This window comes from Andrena cerasifolii, chromosome 13 (assembly GCF_050908995.1).
Source record: "Andrena cerasifolii isolate SP2316 chromosome 13, iyAndCera1_principal, whole genome shotgun sequence".
Classification (NCBI taxonomy): Eukaryota; Metazoa; Arthropoda; class Insecta; order Hymenoptera; family Andrenidae; genus Andrena; species Andrena cerasifolii.
Genome location: NC_135130.1, coordinates 11179566 through 11192555, shown reverse-complemented (window position 1 = coordinate 11192555; position 12990 = coordinate 11179566). Strand labels below are relative to the sequence as shown.

Sequence of the window (12990 nt, the reverse complement as noted above, 5' to 3'; positions counted from 1 at the left end):
TTCCCGCGGCCGGACCCCGGCATAATTTCGGCCGTTTATGACTCGCCAAGAACAAATAATAATTTAGTGGGCGTCTACCGCCTTCATCCCCTCGAGAGCCAGAGAGAGATGGATGCCCAGCGCACGGCTCCCTTCACGGGACGGGCAGCACTGTATAAATAACGAGTGGCGCCAGCCAAACTTCCACTGTTACATTATCTCTTATGGTTTACACACGCCACGGCCACCATTATACCCGTCCTGGCCGATTCACGCACACGCGAGGGGACGTCGGTGTGAAAAGGTGAAGCTCTAGCGTCCTGATCTCAGCCTTATACGATTTCTTATTAGTCCTCGGGGCTGCTCGAGGTGTGAGAAACCTGGAGATCGTTGATCGTTATACCGGGTGTCCCTTTAATGATAACAGGAGATGCTGATTGGATGAAGCTTTTGAGAAAGGGGGACTCCTCCTGCCTGTGAGAAGAATACTTTTAATGCTCGGAGATCTCTATCGGGGTCTTCTAGGATTCGCATTTTGTAGTTGGTCCTAGCTGATTATTTTAATTAGAACTCTATAAATAGTTTGGAAATGAATGGAAATAGAGAGAGAATGCCCTGCATATACGCCTGTTAGGGGTGCAATTAACAACATCAATTGCCCTGTTCCGAGTATTCGCGTCTCAGGTTTAAGTAGGTTAGTCTGAGAAACAAACGGCGGGTTTATCGATCCTCGTTTCTTGGTAGTGGTCGTTCATCGAAGGTGCGAAAAATGCAGAGACCTCTTCTGAATTATAATGACGCGATCAATATGTACCGGGTGCTCCGAAAGAAACGAAGAAAAATCAATTGCATCGCAGCTAGCTGTCTGAATACGAATTACAAATAAAATTCCCTAGAAATCCATAATCCTAATGAATGGCCTCAGAATACTTCGGCCCTGTAAGCTAGCAATTTTTAAATCCTACGTCCAGGCGATTCCGTAAACGTTCCCGAATTGAAACGAGTCAATTAATGCATCGGTGGTCCGTGTATATCGATTTAAAATCCATTCGCTGCGAAGGAGTAGCGTAATCCCGCGATTAGTATCGTAATACGTGCTCGGTTGAATCGGCGTTTGCCCAACCCGACATTATATTTCAGCCTTCCGTGTTATTAAGATCTACGATAAAACGGCCCAGACACGAAAGCCACGAACAATCGTTCCGAGCTAGACGAACGAGGAGAGGATACGCGAGCAGAGGAGCGCTTAGAGAGCACGCTCCTTCCGACAATCATCTACGCTGCGCTACCGTGCAATTATGTCTTTGCGTTAAATTTCCCGCGCGTCACGCTCGCCACACGCACCCGATGAAAAGTGCAAATCGTTGTTGCCACCGGTCCGTTCCGTTTATCATCACTTTTGCCCCCGTGTAACTGAATTACAAAGCGCGGGATCGCTGTTTCAATGAGCGTAATTGGACACCGATAGGCCAACGATATACACGGATCGTTAATCCGGTATTTATGCGTCTCTGCGCGCGCGGATTCGAATGCACAATTTGCGAATAAAGATGTCTTTACCGGCACGCCTGTTGCCACACCATTCTGATCATTGTAATAAGAGGACAACTTGCTCGTCGGGTGGATGATACATCTGCCTCGATCATTGGGGCAAGACTGTATGCCTATCGCGAGCAGCAGGGTTGCTAATTATATGTCTGGATAATTGAGAGTCGGCGGAGCAACTTTCGTGTAATTATAGTGTTTTGCTGTGGCGGAGGAAGTGGCAACTTTGTTTTATTGGCAACTCCTTCGTTGGCTTAGGCTGATGAGAGGAGCACGAGTATCCGAGGGGTTAATGGGGAAACTGTGGCACTTCTGTTCCCAGTTTTTGCGTTTGCGCGATAGATCGGGATATGGGAATACGTCCATTAGAGTGGATTAAATTGGAGGTTAGGACTGAGTTGGGTTAAGGTGAGGTTGGTTAAGGTTCAGTTAGGTGCGGAGTCTAGTTGAGCCAGTCAGTCAGGTGCGAACGTCGAGAGGACGCTAATGCCGAGGAATTCAACCGACGTTCCTTATATCGCGAGGATGGCGCGGGAATGACGCCAGATACGACTCGGCATCAGGAAGGAAGGAAGGAAAGAGGTCGCCGCGGTGGTTGCCGGCCAATTTCTGAATGCAAATAACGCCGGTGTCGAAAGGGAGCTGGCGAATGAAAAGGGAGAGAGCAGTATGCAAATAGAAAGCTGTTACGGCGGCCTTCTTCGCCCTCTTACGACCTACACCCCTCGGATACGACTCGCCTACCCCTTTCTTTTTCACCGAGTGTACACGCGAGACGTGTGAATTCCATGTGAAATGCAACCAGATAGATGGAAACCGTGGGGCGAAAAGGAACGAGCATTGAAGGGGCGACCGGGGGAGAGAAAGGAAGAGGGATTCTAGACGCGCGAATTCATTTCACTCGCCTCCGCCCGCGACATTTTTCCTTTTGTGGTCTATTCTTCTAGACCAGCTCCGTCTTCGCGACACCCTTTTCCCTTTCACTCTGGAAACGTCGTCTTTTCGCCCTCGCGAATTAATTGATACCGTCGGTCCTCCGGCTTTCTTCCGCAGCCGCGATTCTCCCTAGACCACCGCTGGCTTCTATACACCCATCGCGATTCGCACGCCTCTGCTACACTGTTGCTAAAAGCTTCGCTTAAAACTTAGGCGCTGTAGATTCTTTCTAGACTCTTATGTCCCCTCGATGAAGAACGGATATGTCGATGTGTATCGCTATATAATTGATCGCGATATGAGGTAACCTAAAATTTCCCCTGCTCGGTAACATTCCCCACAACAGCGGCAATGTTCGCTGGGAAAAATGTATTTCGAACGGAAGATCGTTTTACCTCGCGCAGCCTACGTGCATCGCTGGCCAAGTACTGAACTGGATCTGATCAATTACACATTGCATGCGGGCAATTAATCTCGCGCTTTATCTAGAGGACTTTAATAGGTACCCCGCTATTCGCCAGCTGCCACTGCAGCCTGCACGGGATGTGGCCGACACACTTTTAACGGGCCGTGTAGTAAATCGAAGGGCAGGCAGGGATCATTCGCGCCGCCAACTTTCGACAAAATTTACGCACTTGAGTTTCGTCGTTAAACCGTTCACGAAGACGATACTAAATTAGTCGAAATTAAAAAGACTGAATCTCCATTCAGGACACCCACTGGGGCCTATTTCTATCAGGATATCGTCTGAAGTAAACTCTATACAAACCTATCACCTATTAATTAATTTCTGGGCCCGCCCAGATGTCGCTGTCTGCTCATTCTTAATACACTTCAGAGCGTCGCAACGGTAATTCGTCAAACAAACAGAATTCGGGTTTTCTTTCTAATCCAAATGGAAATCGAAACCTAACCTACTTTCGCATCCACCCCTTCCCTCTAAAAGATCGAGTAGATCGGGTTCGATCATCCGAAGCTCATCGGCGTATCGTAGAACGTCTCGCGAGACCCCGCAATGGGGCGCGGCTGGTATTAAAATCCCGTCTACCACAATCTGTCAGCGGCTCTCGAGCAACGCGGGGCTCGCAACAGTCGCGTTACATATTCGCAGATATGCTGATAGGCGTAACCAGCCCGAGACAAAGCGAGAAAAAAGTGAGAGACGGTCTTGTCCCCGTAAACGGTCGTTATCTATTCACACCGCTCGGACACCAATATAAATGGTAAGCGGGACACACGGGCGTGCGCCCGCGCGCTCATACCTACACGTGTTCCCAGCGCGCCCCCTCGGCGTTCCAACCCTCGCGATTCCTTTTTCGGTCCTAAACAACTTTGCGATGTAACCTGGCCCGGCAATGTCAATTTCCGTGAGTCTTTGTTCTTATGGTTTCAAGAATGAGGGATGATTTTTTTCGTTGGCCTGAATGTGGAAGGGAAAGAGCGATTGGTAAGTGGCAATTTGAGATTAATATATTCAAGAAGAATTGGATACGATATCGCGACTCGAGCATCGACATTCCCTCACCTCTTCACGACTCGATCACGACTAGGTGAATCGGTTGAAACACATGCCCGTGGTTACACGGCCGATCGATCGGCAGACCGTAACCGTCGATCGAGATGCATCGGCTCGAATTCGACATGTGCTGTTACAGATTATTATGTGCAACGGGTACACGTGCGTGCAGCGAGAGCATCCTCGGCGGTGAACAGCGCTGGTATCGATTTATGCACACTTCGACGTTTCGTATCACGGAGGCGAGATGCTGCGCATTAAATTTCTCCAGTCGAATGGAAAAGTGTAAGAAAGCGCAGTCGTGGGCTGCGAAAACTTTGTTGAGGAAATTAAAGAAACACTGCTATTAATGTTTATGGTCGAAAATGTGACGTTTTAGTAGAAAAGAGGGATGGGGAAAGGGTTGAAAATATCTTTCAGCAAAGAATACATATCTGAATCCCCTGTATTGACGAAGAGAACTCTAGAGAACGAAAGTGGAATCAACGAACTCATGGAATAAAAAGAACATAAATTGTTTACGTCAAAATAGCGAATGTTCACGTTACACTGGCGTAAAGACCGCGAAAACGCGATACTTTCTCTTCCCAACGGATACCTTTTTCTTGAACCGAGGATTTACTACTCCCTGACGAATTGCATTCCAACGATGATATTATTTCCGCCTGTGATGCTCCGCGAATCAAACTTTTTTGCATTATTCGTGCGTCCATCAAGTGTCGCGCGGCTTGGGCTTGGCCTTAGACGCCATGTTGATGATACGTTATTTTACGTTATGTTAACAACTATCTCTGGGGAATGCAGACGCAGTGTACTGACTGACAGTAATTTATGAAGAGCTATTCCTTGGAATATTAGCGCGCCAATTCGACTACTGTGGGTCTAGCCAGATTTCTAACCTCACTTATTGTTAGGGCGGACTTTCTTTGGAGGTCTATAGATTGTTAATCGACACTTTGATTCTTTCTACGCTAGTTTCATCACCCTGGTGCCCGTGAGAAATTCGTCCAGTAGCCTCGCTCCTAATTGTCAGATAAAGGTGGACGTTCTGCCCGGTCTTATCGGTATAACGTGCTAGTTACATGCTCGTAAGCCCGCATTACGCATGCCAGATAATGGGACGCTAATTATTTCTAGCGGCGGCAAATTTATTATACCAGTGGGAGGATTTCTTTTACTCGTACGTCCATGCCATACATCATCACTGCGCGATTCCGCACGGGCGGTGCGCCAATTCCGCTCGAAACTAGCAGACTTGATTGAGAAAAGATTTCCTGATACTAGTTTTCAGGGAACATTGATACCTGAGCAGGAGAAATGCGTAGCAAACGGTTCGGAGTGGAATGCAATCTGCACTTCCAACCACCACTTTTGAATCGCCCTGTAGAACTGATCTTCGCTAGGGACAGTAGCTTACAAATTACCTTGTAGCACCAGTAGCTCGCTTAGAAGAACGTCGTATCGTTAACATTCACCTGAGATAAGTTCTGACTCCTAACAACGAACATTGAATCACCCTGTATACTCGGGAATCATTTTTAAAAAAAGCCCATATCCATTGCAAACACTTAGCAGCGCCTTGTTCTTCACCCATCCATTCTAAGTCCTTCTGCACCTGTGAGAACTTAGTAACTTCAACCCGCACCCTCTCGAATCGTTTCTAAATCACCCTGTATATACATCTAACTGCCCAACAGCTTATCCTTCGACGCCTCGAAACGACGCCCTTTCACATCATTCACGCCGATCCTTCCACGTTTCTTGCTCGCTCCGTTTGGCTTTAGCGGCTCGAGGAGGAGAGCGTGCTCGCGTGCTGAGCGACGCGACGCGATGCGCTATCTCGTAATCGCGTGTACAGGCTTTCGTAGCCTTGAAACACTCTGCAAAGTGCCGTCGCAGATAAGGACATTCGTGTCTGAATAAAATGAAAAAGCAGCGGGAACATCGGCGCACGGGCCTGTCCAAGCAACCACCAGTAAACACGGTGGGATGAGGCGGCCCACGGGTGGGGGAAGAAAAGCCGCGGAGTGGGGGCAAAAGAGGGGCGGAAGGGGCCTGGGGAGCAAGCGATGGACGCGTGTCTGCGAGCACCCTGTTGTTACTCCGTCGCAGAGGAAATTATGCCTTTGCGGTTTCCTTTTTTCCTGTAGTCCCTGATACGCTCGTGTCAGGGAACAATTTACCCAACGAAAAAGAAATTCTTCACAATAATAAGTCTAGCAATAAACTGACGATTCCTGGTCAATGTTTCTGACAGACTGGACACTGGATTTCTGTAATTATCCCCCTCTTTTTGCGGCATTCCTCAGCTTTCTTCGAGAATAATACTTTTCCAGAAAGGAGGTCCTGATAAATTATAGTATAGTGCAAACTAAATTGGCAGTCGAATGAGTTCAATCTTCTTTGAAAGATCGAGTAGATCGACGGTGGCGCCGTGGGTGGGAGATTTGAATCCTAATTGAGAGTGACAAACTTTTCAAGCTTCGTTATTGATAAACGCAGGAGAAAACGATTCGGTAGGGGCCTGAATACAAATTTGCACAAGAAACATGGCGAAATTGCATTCGCAATTTGCTCAATCACGCGTAATGGAAGGAACACAACAAGCGTTGCGTATAGATACGTTGCAACGAAGAAATTAATTGCACCGCTACCGTGCGCACGATGAAACGTTTCAATAAACAGTAAATAATTTTAGCCGCGTATTCAGTAGCTAGTGTTGCAACCGAGTTTCCTAGGAAAAATGTCTGTATTTACAGCCCGTAACGTAACGCGTGCAAATCGTAGCATTTCTTGGGAGGGAGAAAAAACGGCGCAGAATTAATATCGCGCCGGCGTATCGACTAAGATTTTCGCGAAACGCAGATACTCGGAGCCAATTAACGGCCAGATTTATTTATCATTCGCTGAATATTTTACTTTATTTTAGGTGAGCTCACCTCTCGGTAGTATGGAATTTACAATAATGTTCGAGCGAAAGATTGTGGCCGTTTGATACTGATTTCGTCAGTGTTTGAGATTATGCGTCATATCGAGAGGGAAAGAATTTAGCTACGAAGACGGTGGTAATACCAACAGGTATAAGCTATGGTAGGATTAAAAAGCGATGTTCCTAACGAAGTAAAAAGGCAACAAAGTTGACCGATCAACCAATAAACATTTTAGACAAATAATAACTTTAATTAGAATGGGCACTCAACTATCACTTCAATCAATGCACTCTGCACACCTAAAAAAAATAGTCCAACGCTTACCAGAAACCGTTGCTGTCCATCCCCGATTCACGTGACAGCGGGCACCTCGATGTTGCCGGGTCGTCACCACGTGGGAATCGCCGTCGTGGAGCGAAGGGGTGCGCGTGTGGGTAGCACAAAAACCCGGTGAAAAACGAAAGGACGCTTTGCCGGCGCGGCGTGGTCGGGGATTTCGGACGGGCGAGGGGGAAGGCTCGCTTTGAATGGCTCCCACCCCGCACCACGGCGCAAGGAAACGTCGATACACGGCCGCCTACGATACTGACACTTTCCCACCACAATCGCAGAGCGCATTTTCAGGCGCGCTCAGGCCACTACGGCTAATTACCAGAGCCGGGGCAGAAGACAGGACACAACGACGCGCGACCCTGACGAGAAAGCGTTCCCTACGCGGCCGACAGAGTGACTGAGAGGCCCGCACATGCGCTCGCGGCCGAGATAAAGACGGGACGAGTGCTCCCTGGTGGGGCAGAGAGTGGAAGAGCGCGCGAGAGAGAGATGGGATGGGCGCGGAGAAGGGATAGGCAGCGATTGCGGGCTGACGCCACAGGTACAGGGCTGCTGGAGGGCGAAGGGCGAGCGGATGTGATGCTAGACCCTTCGAGAGGGCAGAAGGGCTGCGGAGAGTGGGGGCCGGTTGGGAGCCGTTGCGCGCGGTATTTGGATGCTTCCGAGGGTAGTGGGTGTTGGAGTGAGTGGAAAATGAATTTTTGGGCGACAAGGGAAGTTTTGAAGCAGCTTCGATGAATGTTTAGGAACTTTCCTTTGTTGACCAGTTTTCGGGTTTGGGTTTTTTAAAGGGAGGTAGATCTTGTTTTTGACGTAATGAGGATAGGAGTTTGACGCCAATTAGGCTATTCCAGTGACAGACACAACAGGCACCCCTCCCCCTGATGAAAGGTACAATCGCATCGATCGCTTCGAGATATGCACGCAAACGCGTGACGGAAATCGTTCTTGTTTTTGGGGGGCTGTTGTTCAAGGCCGATTCGATAAGGTGTGAGTGATTAGTTTAATTTATTTGTTAGCGCTCCAGAAATTCTTGGGTTTCGAACGAGGTTTGATAAATTATGGCAATGAGGGGCCATTAAAAATGTTTTAACCACAAAGGTATTCGTATGTAATTAAACATAGGATGCGAGCAGTATGGTCAGCCGAGCACGTAGGCCGGCTAGTTGAAACTGTGCGCACCGTGGTCTTTAACAGTGAAGAAGTCCTATTTTGCAGAGAAGGCTTCGAAGATATGGAAAATATTTTTGACGTGTGATGCGTGACAAAAAAATTCCCCAAAATGTTAGAAACATGTGAGTTTTTTCAATAATCATATAATGGACTACTTCGCGTTAATAGCTCGCAGAATATCACACTTATCTTCGCACGATCATTTTCCGCCTTTTTTAGTTTTCTTTTTTCTTGAGAATACTCATTTGCCGCAAAGTGGACGTGAAAATTAACATTCGTCAAAGATAACAGTGACGAACAGCATTAACGATAAATGCGAATTTAGACGTCAAAAAAGACGTGCATATTTCACCATGTGATTGCACGTAACGTGCCGTAGCTGGGTTCATGATCTCTACATGAAAGGCAATGTCGCTTATCGTGGCGTAACTGCAAAATTACTGCCTAAGCAGCTCTTACCTATGTCCATGTTCGTTAGGGAAAGAAGGTAAAAAGAAGTTTAGGCCAAGCTTCTTCAAAAAGAGAAATATTGAAGGACCATAAGAAAACGAGGCAGGCGACGTTTCTTAAGTCAATTACGCAAAATTTCATTGGCAGTGACGGCCGGTTTACGGTTTGTTGGTCCCGCGCTTCTCCAGCCTTTATTTGATTTAAAAATCAGAGAAATCAAGGCCCATAAAGCAGGCGCTAAACGGCCTCAACAGACAGCACAAACAGCGCGCCGCCTAACCACATCAAATCGTCAGAAACTTCTCCTTTATTTACGGCGTGAACACGTTCCCTCGTGTGTTCAGTCGCTGTCTAATTGACTCGTTTAAGCATCCGTTGTTCCTCTCCCGGCGAATTGTTTTGAAATTTAACACACGAAACTCATTTGCGCACAAACAGCCGATCAAAACCAAGCTATTAGAAGGCACTCTTTATAGCCTGAATGGCAAAGAAGACGTGTATTGACTCGGAGTTACGCGCTGCTGGTTGCACATGTAGGCTAGGCCGTGCTTTCAGTATTAATCTTCAATTTTTCCTACTACGAGATCTACCCGAATCTTAAACCTCCCTCTCTACTACAATTCTATCAAATTACTAAGCTAATTGCCTATTATCTTACGTTTGAAAAGAAACTTGGGACCATGGACTGCGACACACAAATCTCATCGCCCTAAATGCGGTAACTGCGATGCCAGATGTCGCCACTGTCTCCTGTCCTAACTCTCAGCGCGGCCTGCTCCTTCCTGTTCGTCGATTCTCGCGCAATCACTCAGAATCTACCATTAATTTTTATTGAAGACGATTGTCAAAGTATTTGACCCGCGTATTCCACAGAAAACTCCCCCAAAAAACCGTAACTATATACCGAATGCATCACACAGAGAAATCAGACTCGCGCTGCAACGATCCTTCTCGTTCGCCTCGCACGCAGTATTTCGCTCACGAACACGTACGTGGAACTGGTGAATGGCCACCAATTTGTGGCTCCAGTGGGGCAATTTCGGGGCCCAGATACCCCTCCACAGGGCCACGAGTGCGAAATCCCTGTCCCCGGGCCGCACACCCACCAGCTTCGAGAGTTCGTTTCGCGATGGGGCCCGGGTAATATCTCGTTTAGAAAGATTACAGGTTCGAGAAGAGGCTGCCAATGTATAAAACAAACATCGTTAAGCCAGCCCTATACTTAGGCCCCCCAAACCCCTTTCTGCTTTGGGCTCAAGCACCGGAGGCATTATGCGAGTCGTCGACGGACACAAGCCTGGATCTTGGGCTGGCTGGGCCGCTGGTAGGTCAGGAACACGCACAATCGGAGAGGACGCGCGTACCGTGTATTGAGACGTAGACCACCGGACGCAGATTGGGCCAGGCAGACAATTTCCGCGTGTGTAATTATCCGTGATCGTCGTCTGGAGGGATGCTCCTCGCTGGAACAGCCCTAACTCGACGGTTGTTATTTATCGATGGAGATTGATTTAGAGCGGAGTCATGCCTCAGCCAGGTGATTTTGACCGATTATCTGTTGCATGGAACACCAGGTCCGCATTTCAACGTTTGAGGAATACCTAGACTGGGACCTCTGGGATGATGGGGCATTACCAGATGTCCCTAGTATAGGGATATTATCGAAATGTAGTTCTATCTATCTGGGATTCAGTGACTTTATGTTTTTATAATTTTTTAAATGTCCTACTTGCGAGAATATGTCGATCTTTTATAACAGATAGTAAAGTTTTGTAGAACTTAGCTATGCCATTTCTTATTCCACTCAACTTGCGCTAAGCTACTGCTAATTACTGGAACGTATGAAGAAATGGCCTGAATTATTGAAACTGAAAAGAGTTACGCACAAGAAGGAGACCCAACTAAATCCAAGCGGTATAGTCTCTCGTCAGCTGGAACCGCAATCCGGATACATACGCGCGTAAGTTTTCACGCACAGCTGTGTGTGTCACATATGAAATATGTAAATATGCATGCTCACCCTTTCACTCGGCGTATGCACTGTCCCAAGCTATTATAGTTCTTCTGACATATTCGCCGCGGGGAAATAGCGTTTCGACTGTTCATTCGATGAAACTACCCCTTCTGACTCTCGCGGCCTATACCCCTTTAGTCTTTTTTTCTCGTCTGCTTCGAAGCTGTCGTCGAGTTTGCTGTGCGTTTACAATTGAGAGCATTCCCGATTGCCTTCGGTGCCGAGGAAAAAGCGTAGGAGAGGCGAATCAGACTTCCAGTGACTGTAGAGGTTTTGAATCTTTAAGTAGACGAAATGCATTTTAAAAGGGAGTAGTGCTGAATGGATCTCTGTCGGGGAGCAACTGAGAATTCATAAAAAATAAGGTAAAATAAGGAAGATCTGAGGGAGAGCTACCTCCCAACGATAGGACAAGTAAGGAGTACCCAATTAATGCGCTTTAATGGTAATATTAATCACCTCCGAGCACTTCAGTTAATCTTCTGCCCACCCTAAGTCTGGCTTCTCTTCTAAGCGACCAAAATCCTATCCTGTCCCGCGAATTCGCGAACGAGTTTAACCGGGGACCAGCGCGATTTTCTGCGGTTTCGCGAGCCGCGCCGACTTCTCGTGTTTCGCTTGCAGCCCGTCATTTTTCTCACGGCTCTTGCCTTACGCCGTTGCCTTCTATCACAGGCAACACTGCTCGCCACGATTGGTCCGCAGAAATCGCAACACATTACCATACGTCACGTTCGGCCGAGCACCGCGCTTAACTAGGGAACCGCAGAGTCCATCGTTTAGCCAGGGCAGGCACAGTGCAAACCACAGCAGCAATTTCCACTTCCGTTTCACTTGATCAGCATGGGGTATCGAAGATCTGAGCGAATTGACCCCCTGGAATCAATTTTTCAACGAGGAACTGCCAACCTACCGTCTCCCTCTTCATGGAAAAAAGCTACTAGACCTCATCCAAGTGGTGATAATTTGCTGTTAAACGCAGAAACGTAATGCTTGTGACCTGGACGATCGACGAATACACTATTCGAAGTAATAGGGAAGGGTTGAACCATCAGCAAGGGACCACCATTCTTTAGTAACCGTCAGCATTAGGAACGCTGTTGATTGTGCTGATGATATTCAACGAACAACGTTGACACTTACCGGCCACTTTTCGTGATCACCATCTCCGTGCCAAGCTTGTGGAATTTCTCCCAGAGCTCCTTCCCCTCCAGAGTCACCTTAGGATCGTCCACGACACCGTCGTCTTCTGGAGGAGGCATGAGGGCAGGGTGAGGGCCCGCGAGCGGATGATGGGGTGCCAGGGGGTGTGGCGATGCGTGAAGCATCCCCGGTGGTAGGTGAGGCCTGAGTGGCCTCATCCCTGGCCCACCAGGACCACCTTGATGATGGTGGTGCAATGCTGCCGCCGCGGCCGCCAGGACGGCTGCTTCCTCGGGAGTATGTGGGCCCAGGCCTAAACCTGAAACAATGATTATATTTGTTCTTTAGTTCACCCTGTACTTTCACCGTTGCACGAGCTGCAATGAACCCCTAGGCTAGACAAGTCTCATCCGTATTTGGGCCTATTTACCTTATGGACCAAATTTATTACTAATACCTTAATACGTCGCAACAGATTGAAATACTACCAAGGGAAATGAAAATTATGATTGCTGGACGGGCAAAGTGTTGAATAATTTGATACCCCAATTACAAACATCACCTCTCGCACTCGTTGCCAATCGAATGCGAATTGGAGATATTCGATTACAGTTCCCAGGCTATTTAAGTAAAATATTATTAACGCGTATTTTCGAATTGGTTAAAATCGACGCCGCAAAAACAACGGCACGGTATCTATTTTCACGCTGCCCCGCATGGACATGGTATACAGAAAATACAATAATCGTAGCTGGGAAACAATGGAAGGGAATGGAACTACTTAATCAATTACAGAATCATCGCATTCGGTACCAGAATAGAAACCACAGTTGTGAGCAACGTTCCACCAACGAGACAGAAGGCGCAGAGCTGATAAACAAGTAGAAGAAGACACCACTAGCGCAGCCATTTTATGGAACACTACCGCGCTAGTCAGACCTTGCGTCGCCTCCGTCCAATTCACGAAAAAA

General features: G+C 47.7%; 2 protein-coding genes across 4 annotated transcripts in view; one reads left to right on the top strand and one right to left on the bottom strand.

Annotated features, from left to right (window-relative positions):
- Nucleotides 1–12990, top strand: part of Sppl (signal peptide peptidase-like protein) — a 327977-nt gene that overhangs the window by 283658 nt on the left and 31329 nt on the right. The gene's annotated exons all lie outside the window — the stretch shown is intronic.
- Bi (T-box transcription factor bifid) overlaps nt 1–12990 on the bottom strand; it is a 77009-nt gene that overhangs the window by 52344 nt on the left and 11675 nt on the right. For all 3 annotated transcript variants that reach the window (XM_076825222.1, XM_076825220.1, XM_076825221.1), the window contains exon 2: nt 12020–12338. In XM_076825222.1, the coding sequence (XP_076681337.1) occupies nt 12020–12338 (319 nt within the window). The remainder of the gene's footprint in view (nt 1–12019; nt 12339–12990) is intronic.